Below are 22311 nucleotides of genomic sequence, written 5' to 3' on the forward strand. Positions count from 1 at the left end.
TGCGACAACTTTGAGCTAGACGAACTGATCGATACCGCGCTGCACTTCGGCTCCCTTCGTCTGCCTTCTCAATCGTTCGCTCCTTCTCCCGGCTCCGACTCGGCAACGCACGCACTTTAGGTTCGACGCTTCAACCATGGCTTCCTCCTCTCGCCGGTCCGCAACCATCTTGCGCGCCATCGCTCGGCCTCAGTCGGCTCCCTTGCGCTCGACTTGCTCGCCTCGGTTCGCATCTACTGCTGCCAGTACATCCTCGAGCAAGGCTTTGCCCGTCGTCGCAGCTGCCCTCGCCTCGGCTGCAGTCTTGGCGTACACAATCGCACCCGTCAGTCTCGTAGAACTCGCACTCGTTTCTCTCTCGATTGCAACTCATTTCGGAGTTTCGACTCCCTGCGTTGACAGTCCCGACAACTATACCAGGAAGAGCAGCAAGACATGAAGCGCAAAATTGAGGCCCTCGGGTCGGACCAAGACGTTCGCAAACGACCTTCGTTCGTCGTGAGTCTAAAACTTAAGCCTCATCGGCGCTTAGTCATCCCATCCGAAAGCTCACGCGTGTACGACGGGTGTAGCCCTCGCCCGACATTGATCTCGACGATACGACGATCCCAATGCGCTTGCGTATGATCCACCATGTCAAATCGCTTCAATCGACCATCTGTACCGCACTCGAATCGCTCGAATCGTCTGGCGACAAGTTTCACTCGTCGTACTACCTGCGCGACAACCAGAAAGGGTTTGGAGATTCTCGCGTGTTGCAGAACGGGGAAACGTTTGAGAAAGCTGGGTGCAACATCTCGGTCATCAAATCGACCTTGTCTCCTCAAGCGGTGCGACAGATGCGAGCGGAACGGTTCGATTGGTGGGACGGCAAGAGTGAATTGCCCTACTTTGTCGCAGGGTGTTCGTTGGTCGTACATCCCAAGAACCCTCATGCCCCTACGATCCATTTCAACTACCGGTATTTCGAGATTCAAGATCCGAAAGATCCAAACGGTCCTCCGAAAGCGTGGTGGTTCGGTGGAGGGACCGATTTGACCCCTTCGTACTTGTACGAACAAGACGCTCGACACTTCCATGGATTGTTCAAACAAGCGTGTGACAACCACGACCCCTCGTACTACAGTCGATTCAAGAAATGGTGTGACGAGTACTTTTACATTCCGCACCGAGGCGAGACTCGTGGGATCGGAGGAATCTTTTTCGACGACTTGTCCGACCGAGACCCGGAACAAATCTTCAAGTTTGTTCGAGATTGTTCCAACGTGTACTTGCCGGCGTACTACCCAATCCTCGAACGACGCAAGGACCAACCGTACTCGGACGAGGAGAAACGGTGGCAACAATTGAGGAGGGGGAGGTACGTCGAGTTCAACCTCGTGTACGACCGAGGGACCAAGTTTGGTTTGGCGATGAAAGAACCGAGAACCGAAAGTATTCTCATGAGTCGTACGTTTCTCACAATTCACCCTTTGGTGCTCGACTCGATCTCAAGGGAGATACGTTTTTTTCGTTTCTGCAGTTCCGCTCACTTCTCGATGGGAGTACCAACCCGAGATTGGTACGCTCGAAGGTACCGAGGAGAAGAAACTGCTCGAGATCCTTCGCAAGCCTGTCGAGTGGGCGTAAAAAAACCTTACTTCTCCCTCTCTCGAACAATATTTGACATGAGAACCAGGAGCTGCGAGTGGGAAAATGACTTTATGCAATTTGCGAGCGTTTTAATTCATTGCGATCATGGTTTAAACCTTGGGTGCTAGGTTTTGAGGGGCCGGTAGGGACTGTTCGCCCTCGGGAGTGACATAAGCAGCTGTGAGACCTCCATCGACCTTGAAGTCTGGTTCATTGTCGTTAAAGGTTTGTTGTCAGTAACAGTCATGCAGAGGGAAACGTATGGAAGAAAACAAGACGTACCGGTACCGGTGATGAACGAACTGTCGTCAGACGCGAGGAACAAGGCTCCTTTTGCTTGTTCGATGGCTTCTCCGAATCGACCCATTGGGACGTGAATCAATCTTCGGTTCTTCTTCTCGGGCGTGTCGAGGAATTTCATCAGGAGATCTGTCGAAAAAAGCGTTAGCCTTCGTCAGGATTTCGAAACTGTCGCAGGGCAAGCGGAAGATGTACCAGTGCGAATAGGTCCACTGCAGTAACAGACTTGAGGTCAGGACGGGTTGACCACAGGAAAAAGGGGGGAAGAGACTCAACGGGCAGAGCGAGTTGATCCGGATACCTTCACGCGCGTGAACCATGGCGAGTTCGCGGGTCATGGCCAAGACGGCACCTTTGCTCGCAGTGTACGCGAGTTGAGGAGTGGCTGCTCCGAGGATCGCGACAAACGAAGCCGTGTTGATGATGCTACCTTTGGATCCACCCGGGTTCTTGCGCATGGCTTCAATCGCGTACTTGCATCCCCACCAGACTCCCTTGACATTGATGTTCACTGGTTCCGACGTTGACTCGAATTTTGAGCTTGTGCTCGGAAAGAGACGGAGAGAGTGAATCAAAGCTTACTCGTGAGATCCCAGATTCGCTCTTCCGTGTTGAGGGCATTGTCATCGGCAGGGTGCATGATACCAGCATTGTTGCTATAGCGATACGAGCGAAAACACTGCAGGAGTCAGAGGCAATTGAGAAACGGTCGAAGGAACAGAGGGTGAACTGACAAGACAACGTCGAGTCGACCAAACTCTTCCACGGTCTTGGCGACCATTTGTTTAATATCTTGCTCCTTGCTAACGTCGGCCTTGATTGCGATCGCTTTCACGGATCCGGGACATTCTTTCGAGATGAGGTCGACCGTGCGAAGTGCGGCTTCCTCGTTGATGTCGGCAGCGACGACGTGCGCACCTTCGTTGGCAAACACGAGTGCGGTCTCGAGTCCGATGCCGCTGTGGACATGACGAGAAGATCAGTATCTACGAAGCGAGGTGGGGGGGCGAGGGGAAGGCGAGATAAGCCTTGCGGTCGACTCACTTGCCGGCACCAGTGATGATCGCGACCTTTCCTTCGAGACGGAGAGTGGCAGGCATGCTTTCGTTCGGTAAAGCGCGATTGAGGAGGGAGTAAGGCAGGAGCAGAAAGGGTTTATCCCCCGGGTCTGGCTCGATCCCTTGCCCGCGGCTAAACACGCGCTCTTTCCCGACGATAACTCCTACAACTACGCTAGCCGCTCCACACGCCCGTCTCGACCGATACACCACAGAGCTTCCGCCCTTTGCGCGCAATATCATTCGTTATCATCGGCATCGCCTCCCTTGACTGCTTTCGGACTCGCACCTACCTCTGCTTCGCTCGACAATCTCTACTCCGTCGCATGTCCGCAGCTCCGACCGTGACCTCGACCTCGGACGCAGCTCCGTCACCTCCACTTCGGATCGCGTTCCTCGGTCCTCTCGGCACCTACTCTCACCAAGTACGTCTCGCATCGCAGAGCTCGGACGTCGGATTCTCGCTGATGTCTTGTACTTTAGGCAGCAACCGAATTCTTTGGCAACGAGAGCGAGCTGGTCCCGGTTGCGCGAATCTCAGGTCAGGCCGTCTCTACAGGATTCTAGAAAGTGGTTCAATTCTGATCACGCATGACTTGAACAGATGTATTTGCATCAGTCGAGCGACGCGAGTGCGAGTTTGGAGTCGTGCCGATCGAGAATAGTTCGTTCGGACCCGTGATAGAGACCGCGAACGAGTTGCGCACAACCACCACAAGTGTTCGAGGCATGATTCAGCTCAAGATTGGTCACGCACTCCTATCAAAACGAGGCGTTGCAGCCACCGATGAAGGGAAGCAGAGCATGAAGCGCGTGTACAGTCACGAACAGGCGAGTCCACAGAACCATCCTCTGTCCGTGATATGTCTTTGTCTCTAATTCGCTTTCGATTGCCAGGGAATCGGCCAATGTCGAAAGTACATCTCCGAGCGGTATCCACAGGCAAAAGTGGTACCAGTCAACTCGACAGCGAAAGCCGCACAAGAAGCGGTCAACGATCCGAGCGGACTCGCGATCTGCTCGCTCAAGTGCGCCGAGGTGTACGATCTTGACGTTGTGGATACGGATATCCAGGATGCTGGTTTCTGTAAGAGTGACGCTTCACCCGTTCCCTCTAGGTATGGACTCATCGCTTTCTGTTGCAACACAGCAAACACGACCCGCTTCATCGCACTCTCGCTGCCACATGTGACCATGGATTCTCGGTATCCGATTCAAGCATCGATTCGGACAGATTCGCAAATCGTCAATAACAGCAATTGATTCCATACTTTTTCTCAGGCGTTGAGGCCCAGGGCTTCGGCAACTTCATACTTTTTCCTCAAGCGTTGAGGCCCGGAGTCTCGGCAATCTTGTACACGAGCTTTTGACCCTTGACCTCGTTATCCTGTAGCCTGCGGAGTCCTTCCTCGACCCCGGCCAAGCCTCCCGGGATGACTTCAACGCGTTGACTGCGGAACTCGCCCTGTTCGAGCCACTTTCCAAGCAAGTCGAAGTACTTTTCGCAGTGCTCCCGCTCCTCGTCCTCGCCGTCGTACGCGACGTGGCACGACTCGTGGTGCGCCTTGACTCCCCTGGGCACACTCATGGCCTGCTTTACATTCAAGGCCAACGTGTGAGTGTAGTGGCCTCCACCGTTCTTGGCGAGCGCCTTGACCGATGCCTCGAACGATCCATTTCCCGAGATTGCGTCGTACACGTAGTGAATCGATCCTCCCGCCGCGTTCGAGATCTCGTCGGCAATCTCGTCGACGCTTTTGCCGCGGTAATCGATGATTGCGTCGGTACCGTAAGACTCGGCGAGGTCGAGCGAACTACCCGCGACTCCAACCACATCGTGTCCTGCCTTTTTCGCGAGTTGAGTCACGTACACTCCGACGGTCGTCGCGGCACCGTACACGAGGATCGTCTTCTGATCCTCCGAGAGTTGCGAACCTGGTCCGGGCAAGCCGAGGCGCAAGTGCAGACCGACCACGGCCGTGATGTACGCGAGCGGCAGTGCCGCGGCTTCTTCGAACGAGGTCTTGGCCGGTACATGGAATGCAGTGATCGCGGGCGAAACCTGAAAACGAGGGCAAAGGTATGAGCGTCAGACTCTTTAGCGGGATCCAGGACGAGAGAGGTATTATTTACAGTGTATTCGGCATAGGCTCCATACTTGGCGTCCGTGAGCATCTTGGTGAAAGCAGCGACCTAGAACCCAACGAAGAGGTGCATCAGTGAGGAACACTGTCACTGGTCGACCGGTCTGGAATCAATCTTTACCTTGTCGCCCTTTTTGAACTTGGTCACGCCCTCTCCAACTGCTTCAACATATCCGGCAACATCGTTGCCTTCGATGTTTTCCCAACCCTCGACGACTGTTTCGAGGGATTCAAACGAAAATCAGCACCTGTACAAGCACCCTCGATGCGAATCGTCGAGGTAACTGACGATGCGGCATCTTGCGATCCTTGGGGTTCGAGCTGACCGCGACATCTGAACGTGTGACTCAATGTCAGCGCTGAGATCTGTTCGAAAATATCCGCGAGTTTTGAGAACGTACTCTTGATGAGAATCTCGCCAGGGCCAGGTTTGGGAATGTCGTAGTCTCGGATGTCGCGAGCGGTCTTGCCAACAAATACTGCCTTCATGATGCTGACTTGGAATAGGTGTAGATAGGTGTAGAGGAGAGAGAGACAGAGAGTGACATAGAGAGATAGATATAGAGTCACGTGCTGACAGACGATCTACACACAGGCTGACAGACAGAGGTCTATGCTGACACGTGGAAAACCGGAAATCTTCCGTCATCGCCCCTGATTCAGAGGCTGATTAACTAAGCTTGCGAACCTTCTCAACTCTCGAGCACAGAAATACTCATGTCAGACTTGTCAGCCTCGGACGGTTGATGGAGCCTCCGATGGAGAGAACGCGTAAGAAGCGTCGAGAGACACCGTGTTTGGGCAAGTTTTGCTCGAATTCGGCGGGACTAGACTTCACTTCACCTCCTACTGTTTCGCATCGTGTCTCTATCCTGACTCGCTTCCGATGGTCAGGGCGTCGATCAATGTTGGAAGTATATCTCCGAGCGGTATCCACAGGCAAAAGTGGTCTCGGTCAACTCGACAGCGAAAACCGCACAAGAAGCGGTGAACGATCCGAGCGGACTTGCTCACTCAAGTGCGACGGGGTGTACGATCTTGACGCTGTGGATACGGATATATAGGATGCTGATTTCAGTAAGCGTGACGCTTGACCTGTTGCCTCCGGGTACTGACTCATCGCTCTATCTCGTAACGCAGCGAACACGACCCGCTTTATCGCATCCTCGCTGCCGAAGTAACCATGGACTCTCGGTATCTGATGCTACCAACAGGTCGAACAGATCCGCAACCTGTACACAACAGCAATTGATTTCATACTTTTTCTCAAGCGTTGAGGCCCGGAGTCTCGGCAATCCTGTACACGAGCTTTTGACCCTTGACCTCGTTCTGCTGCAGTCTGCGGAGTCCTTCCTTGACCCCGGCCAAGCCTCCCGGGATCACTTCAAGGCGTTGACTGCGGAACTCGCGCTGTTCGAGCCACTTTCCAAGCAAGTCGAAGTACTTTTCGCAGTGCTGCTTCTCCTCGTCCGTACCGTTGTACGCAACGTCACACATCTCGTGGTGTGTCGTGACTCCCTTGGGCAAACTCTTCGTCTGCTCTTCCGACAAGGGCAACACGTGAGTGTACTTGCCTCCACCATTCTTTGCAAGCGCCTTGACCGATGCCTCGAACGATCCATGTTCCGAAACTGCGTCGTACACGTAGTGAATCGATCCTCCCGCCGCGTTCGAGATCTCGTCGGCAATCTCGTCGACGCTTTTGCCGCGGTAATCAATGAGCGAGTCGGTACCGTAAGACCCGGCGACGGCGAGCGAACTACCCGCGACTCCGACCACGTTGTGTCCTGCCTTTTTCGCGAGTTGTGTCACGTACACTCCGACGGTCGTCGCGGCACCGTACACGAGGATCGTCTTCTGATCCTCCGAGAGTTGCGAACCTGGCCCGGGCAAACCGAGGCGCAGGTGCAGACCGATCACGGCCGTGATGTATGCGAGAGGCAATGCCGCCGCCTGTTCGAACGAGGTGTTGGCCGGTACATGGAATGCAGTGATTGCGGGCGAAACCTGGAAACGAGGGCAAAGGTATGAGCACTCTACTTTTTCGTGATTTAGGGCGGGAGAGAGATCATTTACAGTGTATTCGGCATAGGCTCCGTACTTGGCATCGGTAATCATCTTGGTGAAAGCCGCGACCTAGAACCCGATGAAGAGGTGCATCAGTGAGGGACATTGTCACTGGTCGATCGGTTAGCCTGAAATCTTCTTTACCTTGTCGCCCTTTTTGAACTTGGTCACGCCTTCTCCAACTGCTTCAACATGTCCGGCAATATCGTTGCCTTCAATGTTTTCCCAACCATCGATGACTGTTTCGAGGGATTCAACAGGATCAGCTCCTGAATCAGCACGCTCGATGCAAATCGCCGATCTACTGACACTGCGCCATTTTCCAGTCCTTCGGGTTCGAGCTGACCGCGACATCTGAGCAAGTGACAAATGTCAGTGTCCGAGATCAAGTGAAAAGCAATCGTGATTTTGGAGAACGTACTCTTGATCAGAATCTCGCCAGGGCCAGGTTGAGGGATGTCGTAGTCTCGAATCTCGCGAGCGGTTTTGCCAACAAATACTGCCTTCATGATGCTGACTTGGAATTGGTGTAGGAAGGAGGGAGAGAGAAAGAGAGACACGCTTACTGACAGGCGAATTCGGTCATGGAAAATCGGAGATCTTTCGTCATCGCCCCTGATAACCTAAGCTTACCAAGCTTCTCCACTCTTTCGGGCAATTGAGTACTACGCTGGAGTAATTCAGTACGAAGTACTCTACAATAGGAGGTTCGTGCGGGCGCGGAAGGAATGCTGAATTCGTGCTCGAGGCGCCTTCTCAATGCTGCTGGGTCAGTGCGTCTTCCACGCTCAACGCTTCTGATTGTGCCGCTCGGACGATTGAAGGAGCCTCCAATGGGAAGAACGCGTAATTATGCGTCGAGCGACACCGTGCTTGTGCAAGTTTTCGCTCAATGTTGGCAGGACAACCCTGCTGTGTTTCAGCAACCACACTCCTCCTGATGTCATGAACGAGAGACTGTCGGATGTCGCTCTTGGTCTGAGTACGAACAAGCCGAGGAGTTTCAGCGGTCGCTGTAGTAACGCGCACCTTGAACAGCTTTCAATGACTGCTTCAAGCGCAGGTAGGTCTCGCCTGAATTTACTCTTTTCAAGCTGACCGCCTAGATCTTTACTCGCAGCGATAGCAACCACGCACCCGTCCTTCGTTTCGGGTCTCCCCTACGAAATCGTGCAGCACATTGTTCGACTTGCGATTCCTCCCCATTTCGCAAAAACGACCTATTCCTCCCGTCAAAATACTCTCTGCCGTTTGTCACTCGTCTCGCGACTCTTTCGAGAGATTGCCCAACCTCTGTTATTCTCGAACGTATGGATAAAATCGTGCGACGACAAAAACCTAGAATTCGTGCTCAATGCGTTTGAATCGAAACCGTCACATGTACATACTCGACATTCGATCGTCAACGACAACTGGTCAAATGTGTTCGAGTGCCCCGAGAAGCTAGCGCGCCTCGTTCGACTGTTCCCGAGAGTCGAATCTTTGACAATCGCTCGCTGGAGCACGAGTTATTTCGATTGGACAAGTCTGTCCCGATTCCCATGTAAGTAGTCTCTTTACTAGAGAAACGACCGTATCTTGAATACAGCACCTCCTCCGTACTCGAGCAGTGATCAAGCATCTGCACCTGAGCGGAAACTTCGACTTTCCCTTCCCGATTCCTTTTCCTCATCTCCAATCTCTCGAGGTCAATGACAGCGTCGATGGGACCAGGCCGGCTCCGTGCGCGTCCTCTCAAATCCTCACCCTCGCTCAGAAGCTCCGTTCCGATGGCAACATCCTCACCCCTCTAGATGTCGAGATTCTCGAGCATGTCTTTTTCATCTCGATTACATGCTTGTTCGATCCTCAAGGTCACCTTCAATCACACGTGATTGTAGGGATCAGACCAATCTCGTCGTTCAACGACTACAGTAGCGAGTTTTTGGCTCGCAACTTGCAACACGTGCGGTTCGTGCGTACGAACGATCCATTTCAAGATCTCGGTCACATTTGTACTTTCTTGGCCTACCTCGAATCTTCCAACCATACGAATTCGACGAGTTTTGTAGGTCGATGCAAGTGTCTCGAAGTCCTTTATGTCGACGAGTACCTCGACCTCGCCGATCGATCCATCTTGATCCATCTCGCCGAGGAATGTCAAATAGTTGGAATCAAGTTGATCATGGAGCGGCAGGAGAGAGACGCACTCTAGAAGGGAAAACTCTCGATTTCTCGGACCAAAGAACCAAGCGACGATGGAATCCGAGAACAAGGAGGTTTGGTTCGGCGCGCGCGTTCTCCCCCCTTTTCAAGGCTCAGCGAATTTGTTTGGGACTGGATACTGCGACATGGTTCCCGTTCGGAAGGGGGAAGGGTGATGATTACAAGGGGTATGATATGGTCTACAAGTGGCTTTTGCAAGCTCAGGCCTCCTGGAGAAAGAAATGATCATAGCACATTTAAAACCAGTCAGATCGGGTAGAGGTTTTTGTGAGAGAGAGAGCTAAAAGAGACTGACGGGATCTTCGTCTCGGGACTTTTTCGAGCATTCTTTTCGAACTCGTTCGAGGAAGTACCTCGCATCTTCCGGGTTAACTCCCGGAGTGATCCCGTGACCCAAATTGACGATCCATCCTCCCTCGATCCCTTCCCGTGCGCACGTGAGGAACCCTTCGGGACCCCACGTCAACCTCCTCACTTCGTCCTTGATCGCCGGTTGACCTCCCAACAGGACTGAAGGGTCGAGGTTCCCTTGCAACGCGACTCTCGATCCCGTGTGTTGTCGTGCGTACCGAGGCGTGACGGTCCAATCGAGTCCGACCGTTTGGTATCCCGATTCAGACAGGTCGGACAGCTGTTGAGGACTCGTAGCACCTTTGGCAAACACGGTCATGGGAGGACACGGGAGTGGGTTTGCGAGTTTCGAGAGTTTCTCGCGCACGAGCACGGGCAACAGGCGCAGGTACGGTAGGATGAAGGTTGAAAATCCATGAGGAGTCAGGCAGTCGGCGTTCGTGTCAAACACTTGGAGCAACTGGAATGAAAGGGAACAAGGAGAGTCAGAAACACTTTTGAAAGATTAAGAGAGCACGATCGAGCGAAACTGACTTGAGCTCCGGCTTGAACCTGACCGACGAGGTACTCGGCACTGACGTGCGCAATCTTGTTCAACACGGCTTTCGCGTTGTCGGGGTCGCGGTAGGTCCACTTCTTGGCCTTCTCCCACGTCTTGCTGCCTCCTCCCTCAACCATGTAGCCGAACAGAGTCCAAGGACCGGCGCAGAACCCGATCAACGGGACCTTGCCTTCGAGTCCATGGCGAGTCTTGGTGATCGCAGCGTAGACGTATTTGAGCTCTTCAAACACATCGGTCTCGCGGTCGAGGATGCGAGTGGTTGCGTCTTCGGGCGAGACGAGCGGGTTCGGGAAATGCGGGCCGACTCCACCGAGCATCTGAACCTCCATTCCCATCGCCTGAGGCACGACGAGGATGTCACTGAAGATGATGCTCGCATCGAGGAGCCCTTCGTAGCGTCGAATGGGCTGGAGGGTGACTTCGCACGCGAGTTCGGGTGTGCGGCACACGGTGAAGAACGAGTGTTCCTTGCGGACCTCTTGGAACTCGGGCAGGTAGCGACCGGCTTGTCGCATGATCCAGATTGGGGGCGGACGGTCGAGTGCTAGCGGGGAGCGGTTCGAGGCGGATTGGAGCAAGGCATCGTTGAGCAACCGGGGGAACTCGTCGTGCGAGCGCGGGAACTCGTAGTCGGTCACGGTCGTCGGGTGGTCAATCTGTTGTTCCTGCGTCATGGCGTCAAGCGAACGGAAGAGTGACGCGTGCAAAGAAAGCGAGGTGAACGCAACTGAACGCGCGAGACGATCCCTCTCGCCTGCTTCCGCATCACTCGCTTCCTCCATTCCGATACCGTGAGTTGGAACCTGCCCTGAACAGTACCTAGTCTATCCGAGCGAGCAGCATCGAGCTCGAACAGCGGTGGTCCGGTACCGCTCATCATTCCGAGCGACCCATCCGACAACCGAGCCAGCTCTGTTGCTCAGCTACCTACGATATACGCACGATCAGAGCTAGGATGATACTCTAGACGGTCGAGCGGAATGGATCTCGAATCTGATCGCCCGCGAAGGAGCTGCACCGCGGATGACGACGCTCACTCGCGTCCGCTCACCACGTCCTCAGCAGCCAGCCAATACACCAAGCCTGAACTTGACTGACACCGTCTTGACCCTCTGCCACCACCAGATGTCGCGTTCATCGTATGATCGCACCCTGACCATCTTCAGGTTCGTCTCGCTCTCCTCCCTCTTTGCCGTCCGTGACTGACCCATGTTGCTTCCCCCTCCTTCAGTCCTGAAGGTCGTCTGTACCAAGTCGGTACGCCCCAAGTTCCCCCTGGTTTCTCTCGAGAGAAGCTGGACTTATAAGTTGGCCCTCGTATTCAGAATACGCCTTCAAAGCCATCTCGGGAGCAGGACACACCTCGCTTGCGATCCGAGGGAAGGACAGTGCCGTCGTCGTCACCCAGAAGAAACTTCCCGTTAGGCTTCCCTCTCTTATCATCATTCGAGACGAAACCACCGACTCATCTGCGACCTTGTTGTACCCCTCCTCTAAATCCAGGACAAGCTGTTGGATCCCGACTCGGTCACTCACATTTTCCAAATCACCCCTTCGATCGGTTGCGTCATGACGGGTAGAACAGGTACATACACTGTTCTCGTCTCAACGGTTTGCTCAGCACGAGGAATTGACAAGGTGATTTTGCGTGTATCCCAGCCGATGCGAGGAGTCAGGTACAGAGAGCTCAGTCGGAAGCGAGTCAGTTCCGGTACAAGTACGGTTACGAGATCACTCCCGATCTCCTCGCGAAGCGTATCGCCAACATCAACCAGGTACAACTTGCCCCTCTCACAGATGCTCATGCGAACGCGCAAACTGATCGAGTGGCGTGAACAGGTTTACACTCAACGAGCTGCCATGCGTCCTCTAGGCATTTGTACGTTCTGTTTTCGCTTTTCCCCCAAGTCTCGACCCTTAATAGGCCATTTCACTTACTCTGTTCCTTTCATCCCTCGCTGGACAGCCATGATCATCATTGGTCACGACCCATCCCTTGGACCTCAAATCTTCAAACTTGATCCGGCGGGATACTACGTCGGGTTCCACGCGACGGCATCGGGTACGAAACAACAAGAAGTGACCAACTTGCTCGAGAAATCGTTCAAAAAGGGATGGGACTTCAAAGAAGACCAACTTGGAGGATCGAACCAAGAAGTTGTCGAGATGGCGTTGAACGTGTTGGGGACCGTGTTGGGGACCGACCTCAAGAAATCGGAAGTCGAGGTTGGAATCTGTGAACGACTTGGAGTTGCACAGAACAAGAAACGGGTTGAAGGAGCGACTGGTGCGACCGCTGCAGATGACAAAGTCGTGTTCAGAAAAGTCAGTTTTTGCTCTCTCTCTCTCTCTTTCTCCCAGCTCGCCGGTTCCTTCGCAGTGACTGACACTTGTCTCATTTGGTTGGGATTCGTCATTCCTGCAGCTCACGGAAGACGAGATTGATCAACATCTGCAACGAATGGGAGAGAAGGATTGAAAAAGGACAAAAGAGAGAAACCTCGCTTTTCCTTCTAGTTCCGCTTGTGATCCCCTTTCCAAGTCTCTTGTAACTATGTTTTTGCCAGTTGAATCGAAAGCGATGCATACGCTCGAGATGAGAAATTAGGGTCTAGAGAGAACGAGAAGTCTCAATTTCCGGTATTGGTGGGAGGAATGCAGTCATTAGATACATTTATCGAGAGAACATGTCTAAGCTCAAGCAAGAGACAAAAGGGTGCGATCCGAAAGTTCAGAAGGGTGACAGCACAAGATGGAGGAAAGAAACGATGAAAGGAGGGGTATCAATAGGAACAAAGAATTACCATGCGAGATTGAACGAGGTAGAATTGTGAGCTTGGGTCTAGAGAAGAGAGATTGCTCCAACATCGGTCAAGAGCCTTTGCAACCTTGCGATGACTGTGAAATTTTCGCAAACGCTTGTCAGAATTACGAATCATGCCGAGACTTCGAAAAAGGGGTGATGAAAGCTCACCAGCAGGAGGGAAAGCACGTTGTTCAGCCATCTGGACAATCTCTGCCGCAGCTCTCGGTTCTCCCGCTTTCAATTCACACTTGACCATCATCTCGTACGTACTCGGTTCGCGGTACACGGGTGCATCGACAGACACTTGCGACGCGGTGCCCGTTTGATGGTGATGTTTCGGGTGTCGCTCGATCGCGTGATTACCGAGCGATGCGACTCCGACGGGAGGATCTTGCATAGCCAAAAACACGGCACGAGCCGCGGCAAAGTTGTTCTGAGCCGTGTATCCCTGCGATAACTCCAAAATCAGCAATCGGTATCTCGAGTACTACGTTCGAAGTATGTTCGGGTGCTCTCACCTTGATGAGCGAGTTGGCAACGTAGGCAGTCATGCGCACTCCTTTCGACCTCATCTCGTCGAGGTACTTCTCGCACATTTCGGGTCGATCGTTCTCGAGGAGGGCGTTCAAGAGTGCTTCGTACACGACGGGATCGGGGAGAGGACCGTTCGGGTTGTTGCGGATCGAAGGGTGATGCGAGATCGAATCAAAAATCGCGATCGCGCGGTCAAGGTCCTTCGCGACAGTGCCGTACGCGTTGATCATGGCGGCCCAGTGAGCACCCGTGACCTGCACGCGCTTGTTCTGGACGAGCTGTTGGAACACTTGTTGCATCTGTTCGAGGTCGGGCTCGCCAATCGCACCGTACGCGTCGAGGAGAAGCTTGTACGTGTGACCCGTCGGCGGGACCTTGGCTTTGACAAGTTCGTTGTAGTAGTACAACGCACGCTGTCGGTCAGGCTTGGTCGACGTGTAGAACTGGATCATCGTGTTGTAGGGAGGGACGCGCGGCTTGAAGTCGGGATACGAAGTCATCTCGTTGAACAGGTAGTCGGCGGCGACATCGTCTCCAGTCTTGCAGCACGCGTTGATGATTGCTCCGTACGTGATCGACGACGGCCGGATGCCAAGGGTCTTCATGAGCTCAAAGTATTCGAGGGCTTCCTTGGCACGTCGAGCGCGGGATAGTTTCGAAATGAGCGTGTTGAACAGGTACACGTTCGGTGTCACGTTGTAGCGACGCGATTCTTCAAAGAGCATGAGGGCCACGGCGGCGTCGTCGGTCGTCTCCTTCATGTTGAGGATCATGGCGGCGTATCCGTCGGCCGAAGGCGCACAGCCAGCCTGGATCAGACGATCTCGGTGATGTCCAACATCGACCAGCTCGCCCGCTTGCGCGAGCGCGATGACCATCTTGTCTTCAAGCGTGATCCAAGCGAGCGATTGAGCTTCGGGATCGCTCGCCATCGCTTGAAGCGCCGAGTACGCAATGAGGTACACTTGGCGGACGTCCTGAACGAGGTGTTGACGACCGAGGTTTTCGACGAGACGGGCGTACGCTTCGGGGAGAGCGAATCGACCAGCTTGGGCAGACGAATGCACGAGACTGAGCGCTTCCGAGATTTTGTTGGCGGCCACGAGCGAGTCGATGCGCCTTGTCAGTGGGCGGTCGAGGTTTTCAAAAGCGTACGTCTGAGGAACCGGGGCAAGGTCGGCAAAGTAGGAGGGAGGTGTGGCCGGAGGAGTCGGGAGAGCTTGTTCGGGGGCATACGAAGGTTCGTTGTCGCCTTGGACCGAGGAAGCACCGGTGGCAGATGTCGCAGTGGCTGGGGCAGATTCGGCAGAGGCCGAGACGGGCGAAGTCGCAGAGGCAACCGCATTTTGGACAGCTTCCATGGGTTCCTGATCCGCCTGGATTCCTTCGACCAAGCCTTCGTTCATGGTCTCGATCACCCGTAGGATGGTCGAGCGCGGAACTCCTCCAACCTTGAGCGCGTGGACGAACCTTGCGTAATCGTAGTCTCCGAGACCCTGAGGAATTTTGACACCAATCTTGACGAAATCTTCAAAAGCGAGTTCGAACCCGGGGAATTCAAAGTCAAGCTTGAGTCCCCTCTTGACGAAAGCCTGGGTGTGCGCAAAGGACTCGAGAACCGTGTACCAGTGATCGCCAGACAGACGGACCTGTCCACCAAGTACCTGATCCCGGTCACGCAGGTATGATTCAACCACGACCGGAACTTGGTCTCGCGACGGCTCCCAATCGACGACATGTCGGAATTTGCCCGACCAGCTTGCGATCGCAACGGCTTGCTGAAGCGAAGGTCGGAGAGCCGAAGGGAAACCGGCCATCGCGTAGCGACCATTCGAGAACACCGGCTTCAACCCGAGAGCTCCACAGGCGTACTCGTTTATGCGAACCACCCAGCCCTGGCGAGTGCGAGCGGCTCCACCAGAGCGTTCGTCGGAAGCATTTGCCATGACGCGGCGAACAATGTTGGCCAACTCGTGGAAGGCTCGCTTGGACTCTTCGAAGCGGCCGTGGTAACCGCACACTTGCGCAATGCGACCCAGTAGTCCGGTCGAAAGGCCGAAACTGACCCCGTCGACTCCCGCGATGTAGCGCTGCTTCGTCGCGGCCTCGAACTTTTGGCGGAATTCGGCGATCGCATCAAGGATTGCATTCTTCTCGTCGTCTGACTGCGCTTTCCAAACGCGGGCGAGATTGTAATCAATGACGGCGAAAAAGTCGGAGATGATGAGTTTGAAGTCGGTCGAAGCGCGATCGAGAGCAGAGCGGTAGAAATGATTAATGAGCTCGTGATGCGGCGTCTCGATTGCGCCGTAGAGCGACATCTGGTAGAACATGAAGTGCGGGAGTGCAGCGGAAGACGGTTTGGTCGAGTCGGGGAATGCGAGACGATCGAACCAACGTTTCGCCGCTTCGACATCGCCAGACTGGGTGAACCCGCTGACCACATTGCTGACGAGTCGGGCGTTGAGCGATTCAGGGTAACCGGCAGGGAGGGGCTCGGAAGCGCTCTGCGCGACGAGAAGACGTTCGAGCAGAGTGACCGCACCCGCCGAATCATCTGCAGCAAACAGGGAACGGATCGTCGCTGCCCAAATCCTGTCATCAGGGGATATGGCCATTTGTGCGCGCTCCTCCTCGTCGACCATGACGTATTCCGGGGATGTATCGAAGCCGTGCTTGATTGGGGTCGTTCGGTAGAGGTTGAATGACCCGGAACCAGGCAAGGCGAGGCTACCGTCGGCACGAGCGGCGAGGAAAGATTCGAAGACCTCCATGACAAGGTCCTTGTCCTTCTCGATGCGACCGTACATCTCGATCAAAGACTCGTAGCTCCTGATCGTCGGTGACTGGTATTTGCTGCTCTCGAGGCGAGCAAAAAGCTCGAGCGCGAGATCGACCTCTCGCCTCGCGACTGCTCCTTGCAAAAGCGTGCCGACGACAGTCGCCGGCAGCTTGTCGCCGAGGGTACCGAGGGCGCGATAGATCTGTAGTGCTGGCGTGAAGTAGTCGAACTCGGAGGTTTGAAGAGCAGCCAACCTCTGTCGCTCGCGTTCGAGCAAGTGGGCTTTTCCCTCGTCCGCAACACTGAGAGCGTCCTCGCCCTCTGCTCGAATATCCTTCGCATCGCTTGAACCGTTCCAAACGCCCCTCGCGTCTGCTGCCAACTCCTTCTTCTTCATGCGCTTCTGGATGTACGCGATGTTGTGGCGAACTTCCGTGTCCCGTCTGCAGAACGCTCGCAAAACGTGCTCGTAGCTAGGAAGAGTCGGTCGGAGGTTCTCGTGCTCGAACAGCTGGTTGTACAGGGTGATGATCGTATCGAGAGGGGAGTCGGGCAATCGGGTCGCATTCAGAGCTTGGAGCGCGAGGTTGTGCGTCCGAGTATTCCAATTCGCTTTGTCGGCCAAGTACGAGCGAACGGCAGATTCGACAACTTCGCTCTTGCCCGACTTTTGAGCTGCCATGATATGTCCAAAGTTTCCCTGTATCATGAAACCTGATCAGAATTCGGGACTTTTGGGGGCTCGCCCGGACATACGACGAAAGCGAAAGCATACCTGCTGCGTGGCATTGAACTCAAACTTGTTATTCTGCTTTGCAGTTGCTTTTTCCCGACTAGGTTTCGGCGTTGATCCACTCGCGCGCGGTCGCTTCTCACTCACGCGAGTCACTTTTGGCTTCGAGAACGTCGACTGATCCAGTGGAACCGTAAACGCCGCAGAGCTCGAGTTGCGCCGAGTGGCAGGTTTCGACGCAGTAGGTGGAGGTTCCGTGGTAAACGGAGTCGCCGGTTGAGGCGTTTCGGTTTCGAGTATTTTCGATGGTTGTTCCTGTTCGAGCGTGGTGGCCGAAGTGTGCATTTCTCGACGCTGAGGTTGACCTGGCTGTTCCGACATGCTCGCTCTCCTGCCCGTCTTCCTGACTTGCTCTGCTTGTGCCGACTCGGGTCCGAGGTCGACCTCGGCGTGCTCCTGCTGCATCTCGGCAATTTCTTCGGTACATTTGCCTTGACTGAACGCAGAGTGGTACCTGCGCTGCATCTCGGTACTGCTGAGGCGAACGCGAACCGACGACAGACCGGCTTCCTCTGCTTGGAGTAATTCGGTGGGCACGAGCGAGGTGTTGCGACGCATTCTGAATGCAAACGCAGCCGAGGGCGACGAGGTCGAAATGGAAGCTCGGCGAGGGCGAAGGATGCGCCGATGTGGCGCAGAGAGTGCGTTGCGCAAGTTGTCATCGTCGTTCGAATTGTTGGAATCGGCTTGAGCTGCCGGTGCTTGCGTGATGGATTTGCCGGTCTGTTACCCCAGCCAGGATTGAATCAGCTCACGGACAAGACGAGGACAATGCTGCATGATTGCGACTGACCTGGAATCCCCAATGACTGCCCCAGCTGCCTGCTTTCGAAGAACCTCCATTCGGACCTGCTCCTGCCGATGCTCCAGCTCCAGCTCCTACTGCACCCGCTGCGAGACCAATCGCAGTCGCACTCCCTGCGCCAGTTCCCGAGCTCGTCGCGGCATTCTGCGCTGCGCCAAAGACATTCGAGGTGAAGTCGAATCCGGGTGAGGACGCGGACGGGAAGGCGGACCGAAGGGTCGTAAAGTGGTGCTGGGGTCGAAGCGACTGAGCGAGGTGAGTGAGCTTGTACGAGAGGTTGACAACCATCTCGCGTCTAGCCGAGTGTGCCGGAAGTCGAGGCGAGAGAAAGGCGAGGTCAAATCAATTACGGCGCGAGACTGTACCGAATCCGGGTGAGCGAGCGTTACAAAGTACGGAGAGTGCTGTGGTAGGGTTCTTACTGATTCGGATCTCGAGCCGGTGCTGCCGCGAGTTCGGTCAGCTGCCAACTTTCGTCAAAAGTCGATGTGAACGATCCGCGGTCGAGTTGATGTCGGACCTGCGATCGAGTAAGCCGAAGAGAGGAGGAGCGTAGACGAGTCAACGCCTGCTCTGGTCGGAGGTGCCGGGAGATGGCTGCGGGTGCGTTCGTGAGGTGGCGATGAAGATTTAATGAGTACTGATCATGAGTTCTACTGGAATATTCGGATTACTGTGACTTTCTCGGCGGCTTGCGCATGCGACGCTCTCCGGCATCGGCTCTTCCTGAATGTTCCGAGCGGTGCAATTCTTTTTCAGACAATGGCCACTGTGTACTTCTGCGCGTGTATATCGTGACATGTGAGAGCGCGTCGATTACCTAGCAGATCTAGAGTCATGCGATGCGTTTGCCGGCATCCGCGGCCTTGATCGCATGCGAGCTGCCGCAGTTCTCCTCCCATCTTCGACCTCTCGCACTTTCCTCTCGTGAACATGTCTTTCAGAACAACAGCGATCCGATTGGCGAAGGAGGTGCAGCACCGATCGCCTGCCATTCGATTCCCTGACCGCAAAGCGAGCCGTAAGTCGTCGTTCCTGCCTGCCTCTGTTCATCCGTGCATTGCGCGCGAGTGCATCAAACTCGGCCCGAGAGTCTCACCCACAGACAACAACCAGAAGAACCGGTCGGGCGAAGGGGGAAACTTCGGGACAATGATGAGGTCGTCGGTGCCGGAACGAGTCGGCACTCGACCCCTCGCCTTGGCTCCATCAGACGCGGACAGAAGTACGAGGCACAGTACTGTCGGGCACGGACTCGGCGTGGTTTTGGACCCGGAATCTTGCGTTCCGAGAGAGCAGCCTGTCCTGCTTTCCGGCTCGAGTGCCGAACGGCGAGCGCCGAGTTCCTTGGACTCTGTCGCTTGCGCTTATGCTGCATGCACGATCGTTGCTCGTCGGGCGTCTGACAGCGATATCATTGCCGTTACCGAGTCTATGAAATTGACCTCCTTTTTCATGGGACATTGTGCAGACGAGTCGCACCACGGCGTTCAACCTCACCCTTGCGCACCTCAATCCGTGATCGACAACTTTGCACGGTTCCAAAACGCGCAATCCTCGACGTTCTCGGCAAGTCAAGCTGCTCAGAACTCTTCGAGCTACGGAGGACCGGTCGACCCTTCTTCGCAACAATCTTCGTCTTCGTCTTCGTCGTCGAAGCGATCTCAGAGCGGAGCGATCGAGGAGTGGGAAATGCCAGAGTACTTGAAGAGGAAGAAGTACGCACCGAGCGAGTTCGAGATTGATGCGATCCAAGTCAGTTTACCTTTGTACAACAACATCGATGCGAGTCTCACATGACTGACTCTGCGAGAGCGGTCTGATCTTGGTAACTCAGAGTGGAGGAGCTACGGAAGCGACTCCGGTGACGAGGGATACCAAACTCACTTGGTACACTGCACAGATCTGATAGTCACAAACACCCACGAACACCTCTGTACTAGATCCGTTGACATGGCCATTTGTCCTCTGCGCGCGAGCGAGACGTACGCTTCGCGAGAGCGAGAGAGAGAAATCAGGCCGAGACGAGTCCTTTCAATGAGGGTTTTATTTGCATCGGAAAAACAGTGTCATTCTGTGCATGATGCTGTTTCACCTCAGGACTCTAGATCCAGTTCTCCAAAGTCGAGCCCTTGCAAGTCGAGCACGGCACCATCGTCCCGCGTAACTTTCCATCTCAGCACTTCGAACCGACCTTGTTTGCCCCTCCGGATCGAAGTGAACGATGCAGTTCCTCCGGCTGATTCGATCACAATAGAGCGACAAGTTTCAATCAGCAAGGGTCGAAACGCAGGATCGAAAGAAACGGAAGTAGGCTGACCTTTCGAACCCGTCACTCGGAATTGAACATCGATACGACCTGCCAACATGTTGATCTGAAATCGAGCCGAGAGAAACCCATCGTCACAATGTCAACTTACCTCAACCTAACGAGAGAGAAAGAGCGTAGAGAAATAACGGGAGGAACTGACATTGCCTTTGATCCTGACCAAGTCTCCAACAACTGGTTCAATCTTGACTCCGTCTCCCAGAAACTCTTTCACGGCGGGCCAACTCCTCAATTGGAACAGCAAACTCCTCACGACGGAAGAGTTGGCGCGTTCAGCGTTGGTAGCGTATGCCAAGAACAAACCCCAACAAAGGGCAGACAGGACAAAGATGGACAGGTACAAAGGAGTACGAGACTTGTACACGTCGAAACAAGCGACCCGTCAGTCCCTGGATGCCGAAAGCGAGAGGATCCCACGGGAAAGAGAGAAAGGGATTCACCTTGATCTGAGGGAGATCCCGATCGATCGCGTGAGGAGATCTGCGCGTGTTACTGTTGTAGCCGGGTCGGATGACCGAGGTTCTCACGGCGCGCGCAGGAGAGGTCGAAGCGGTTCGGAGGGATGAACTCGTCGCGATCGAGCGAGTCGCGCTCGCGAGCGGTTGCAGCGCATTTGATCGAGCCTGCACGGTCCGCGAAGAATAGCCGAGAGGTATCCGTAGTCGTTGGAGCATCGTCGAGCGAGAGCAGATGAGAGCGAGAATCAGATCCGAAGTATTTCACGAGTCTAATAGCAATGGTCAGCATCTATTTCGTATGCGACTTCTTCTCTCTCTCGGTCTCTCAAACAACCGGCGAACGCGTGCGCAGCTACGAGAGGAAGATAATTGTAATAGTTGACAGCGAGAAAAGAGAGGAAAGAAATGAAAAACAGAAAAGATCCGGCGACCGCCAACAGGTAACGATGGAGGAACGCCATGAACAGGTACCAACTGACAACCGGGTCGGTATTTTGAGCGACATGCGACCCATGTCCTTGTCCCTTTCTCCGATACGCGCGCACACATGCGCCTGCCTGCTCCCGTTCTAGCTCGGAACCGAGAGAAAGCGAGAGATTTACTCCTGAGCGGTTTCCCGGTTCTTGAAGAACTCGATTCGCTCCTTCTCCCGTTGTTGCCTTGGCTTCTTGCCCTGTTCCCATCCAAGTTGACCTCCTGCCAAATCGTACGTGCCGACGGCGGCACCCATGAACATGCACATGCCCATCGCTTTCGGGATCGAACCCGTACGAATGCCCGACACGAATCCAGCCGCACATCCTCCTGATGCTCCTGCGACTCCGTTGTCCTTTGATTCGATCATGTTGGCGACGGTGTGGTCGACGAACGAGAAGGTGAATCCGATCGTAGCTGTCAACAAGCTCACGCGAGTCAGTCATGTTCGAAACAGATCGCTTGTGTACCTCCTAGGAGTAACTGAAAAGCTAGTCGAGAGACGAGGATGGAGAGACGGACCAAAGTATCCGATGATCCAACCGGTGCGGGAAAAGACTCCCATAGCACCCTTGTTGTGCGTCTCGAGCGAATTCTTGATCGCACTGACAAACAGTCCAACTCCGGCACCGGTCAACCCGACGTTGAACGCGGGCGAGAGGGGCGAGACGGGGTGGTAGGCTTTCGCGATCGTTGGCACGTAAGGAGCGAGGAACGGTCGGGGAGGGAGCGTGACATCGAGGTTCTCTCGCACGGGTTCGAACGACGCCGGCATGGTGGGTTGAGGCACGTGGACGTGAAGGGTGGACGAGTTGGAGCTGTTCAAATCGGGACGACCGATACCGCGAGAGTTCCAAGTTTCATCAGTTTCTCCCTCTCGTCGCATCCTGACTACCACGCGCGTCACTCACGGAATGCAAACCCGACACACAAGCCGTTCACGTCGAACAGGAGGGCGAGATTGGTCGTTACAGTGCAGGCTCTAACGGCTGCTACCGGATTCGCTCGAAA

The 22311-nt window shown here is 54.6% G+C and overlaps 11 protein-coding genes across 11 annotated transcripts; 4 read left to right on the forward strand and 7 right to left on the reverse strand.

The window, feature by feature from the left end:
• Positions 1 to 136: 136 nt before the first annotated feature.
• On the forward strand, positions 137 to 1629 carry HEM13 (coproporphyrinogen oxidase; the record flags this gene model as incomplete). The annotated part of the gene is made up of 4 exons (XM_076676600.1): positions 137 to 325; positions 403 to 498; positions 573 to 1449; positions 1523 to 1629. The coding sequence occupies 4 exons, from the start codon at positions 137 to 139 to the stop codon at positions 1627 to 1629; spliced, it is 1269 nt and encodes a 422-aa protein (XP_076536059.1).
• Positions 1630 to 1742: 113 nt separating this feature from the next.
• JCM15063_005845 (uncharacterized protein) lies at positions 1743 to 3032 on the reverse strand (the record flags this gene model as incomplete). The annotated part of the gene is made up of 7 exons (XM_076676601.1): positions 1743 to 1837; positions 1915 to 2061; positions 2128 to 2144; positions 2209 to 2443; positions 2515 to 2588; positions 2667 to 2891; positions 2977 to 3032. 7 exons carry the CDS (start codon positions 3030 to 3032, stop codon positions 1743 to 1745), a joined length of 849 nt encoding a protein of 282 aa, XP_076536060.1.
• A 284-nt stretch (positions 3033 to 3316) lies between these two features.
• PHA2 (prephenate dehydratase PHA2) lies at positions 3317 to 4253 on the forward strand (the record flags this gene model as incomplete). The annotated part of the gene is made up of 5 exons (XM_076676602.1): positions 3317 to 3415; positions 3474 to 3531; positions 3595 to 3821; positions 3888 to 4077; positions 4141 to 4253. 5 exons carry the CDS (start codon positions 3317 to 3319, stop codon positions 4251 to 4253), a joined length of 687 nt encoding a protein of 228 aa, XP_076536061.1.
• Positions 4254 to 4311: 58 nt separating this feature from the next.
• Positions 4312 to 5623, reverse strand: JCM15063_005847 (zinc-binding alcohol dehydrogenase family protein; the record flags this gene model as incomplete). Its single annotated transcript, XM_076676603.1, has 5 exons — positions 4312 to 5052; positions 5124 to 5183; positions 5256 to 5350; positions 5424 to 5468; positions 5536 to 5623. The coding sequence occupies 5 exons, from the start codon at positions 5621 to 5623 to the stop codon at positions 4312 to 4314; spliced, it is 1029 nt and encodes a 342-aa protein (XP_076536062.1).
• Positions 5624 to 6400: 777 nt separating this feature from the next.
• Positions 6401 to 7710, reverse strand: JCM15063_005848 (zinc-binding alcohol dehydrogenase family protein; the record flags this gene model as incomplete). Its single annotated transcript, XM_076676604.1, has 5 exons — positions 6401 to 7141; positions 7211 to 7270; positions 7346 to 7440; positions 7511 to 7555; positions 7623 to 7710. The coding sequence occupies 5 exons, from the start codon at positions 7708 to 7710 to the stop codon at positions 6401 to 6403; spliced, it is 1029 nt and encodes a 342-aa protein (XP_076536063.1).
• Positions 7711 to 9686: 1976 nt separating this feature from the next.
• HEM12 (uroporphyrinogen decarboxylase HEM12) lies at positions 9687 to 10993 on the reverse strand (the record flags this gene model as incomplete). The annotated part of the gene is made up of 2 exons (XM_076676605.1): positions 9687 to 10217; positions 10292 to 10993. The coding sequence occupies 2 exons, from the start codon at positions 10991 to 10993 to the stop codon at positions 9687 to 9689; spliced, it is 1233 nt and encodes a 410-aa protein (XP_076536064.1).
• A 451-nt stretch (positions 10994 to 11444) lies between these two features.
• SCL1 (proteasome core particle subunit alpha 1) lies at positions 11445 to 12798 on the forward strand (the record flags this gene model as incomplete). Its single annotated transcript, XM_076676606.1, has 8 exons — positions 11445 to 11485; positions 11551 to 11576; positions 11645 to 11739; positions 11823 to 11904; positions 11979 to 12094; positions 12159 to 12198; positions 12286 to 12644; positions 12745 to 12798. 8 exons carry the CDS (start codon positions 11445 to 11447, stop codon positions 12796 to 12798), a joined length of 813 nt encoding a protein of 270 aa, XP_076536065.1.
• Positions 12799 to 13161: 363 nt separating this feature from the next.
• On the reverse strand, positions 13162 to 18327 carry PET309 (Pet309p; the record flags this gene model as incomplete). The annotated part of the gene is made up of 5 exons (XM_076676607.1): positions 13162 to 13217; positions 13294 to 13573; positions 13644 to 17141; positions 17217 to 17957; positions 18028 to 18327. The coding sequence occupies 5 exons, from the start codon at positions 18325 to 18327 to the stop codon at positions 13162 to 13164; spliced, it is 4875 nt and encodes a 1624-aa protein (XP_076536066.1).
• A 645-nt stretch (positions 18328 to 18972) lies between these two features.
• JCM15063_005852 (uncharacterized protein) lies at positions 18973 to 19948 on the forward strand (the record flags this gene model as incomplete). The annotated part of the gene is made up of 3 exons (XM_076676608.1): positions 18973 to 19060; positions 19511 to 19794; positions 19877 to 19948. The coding sequence occupies 3 exons, from the start codon at positions 18973 to 18975 to the stop codon at positions 19946 to 19948; spliced, it is 444 nt and encodes a 147-aa protein (XP_076536067.1).
• Positions 19949 to 20135: 187 nt separating this feature from the next.
• COA1 (Coa1p) lies at positions 20136 to 21042 on the reverse strand (the record flags this gene model as incomplete). Its single annotated transcript, XM_076676609.1, has 4 exons — positions 20136 to 20278; positions 20360 to 20414; positions 20511 to 20723; positions 20809 to 21042. The coding sequence occupies 4 exons, from the start codon at positions 21040 to 21042 to the stop codon at positions 20136 to 20138; spliced, it is 645 nt and encodes a 214-aa protein (XP_076536068.1).
• Positions 21043 to 21424: 382 nt separating this feature from the next.
• Positions 21425 to 22075, reverse strand: JCM15063_005854 (uncharacterized protein; the record flags this gene model as incomplete). Its single annotated transcript, XM_076676610.1, has 2 exons — positions 21425 to 21717; positions 21823 to 22075. The coding sequence occupies 2 exons, from the start codon at positions 22073 to 22075 to the stop codon at positions 21425 to 21427; spliced, it is 546 nt and encodes a 181-aa protein (XP_076536069.1).
• Positions 22076 to 22311: the final 236 nt, after the last annotated feature.

Source organism: Sporobolomyces koalae, assembly GCF_050403365.1.
Source record: "Sporobolomyces koalae JCM15063 DNA, S_koalae_JCM15063T_v1_ctg5, whole genome shotgun sequence".
Classification (NCBI taxonomy): Eukaryota; Fungi; Basidiomycota; class Microbotryomycetes; order Sporidiobolales; family Sporidiobolaceae; genus Sporobolomyces; species Sporobolomyces koalae.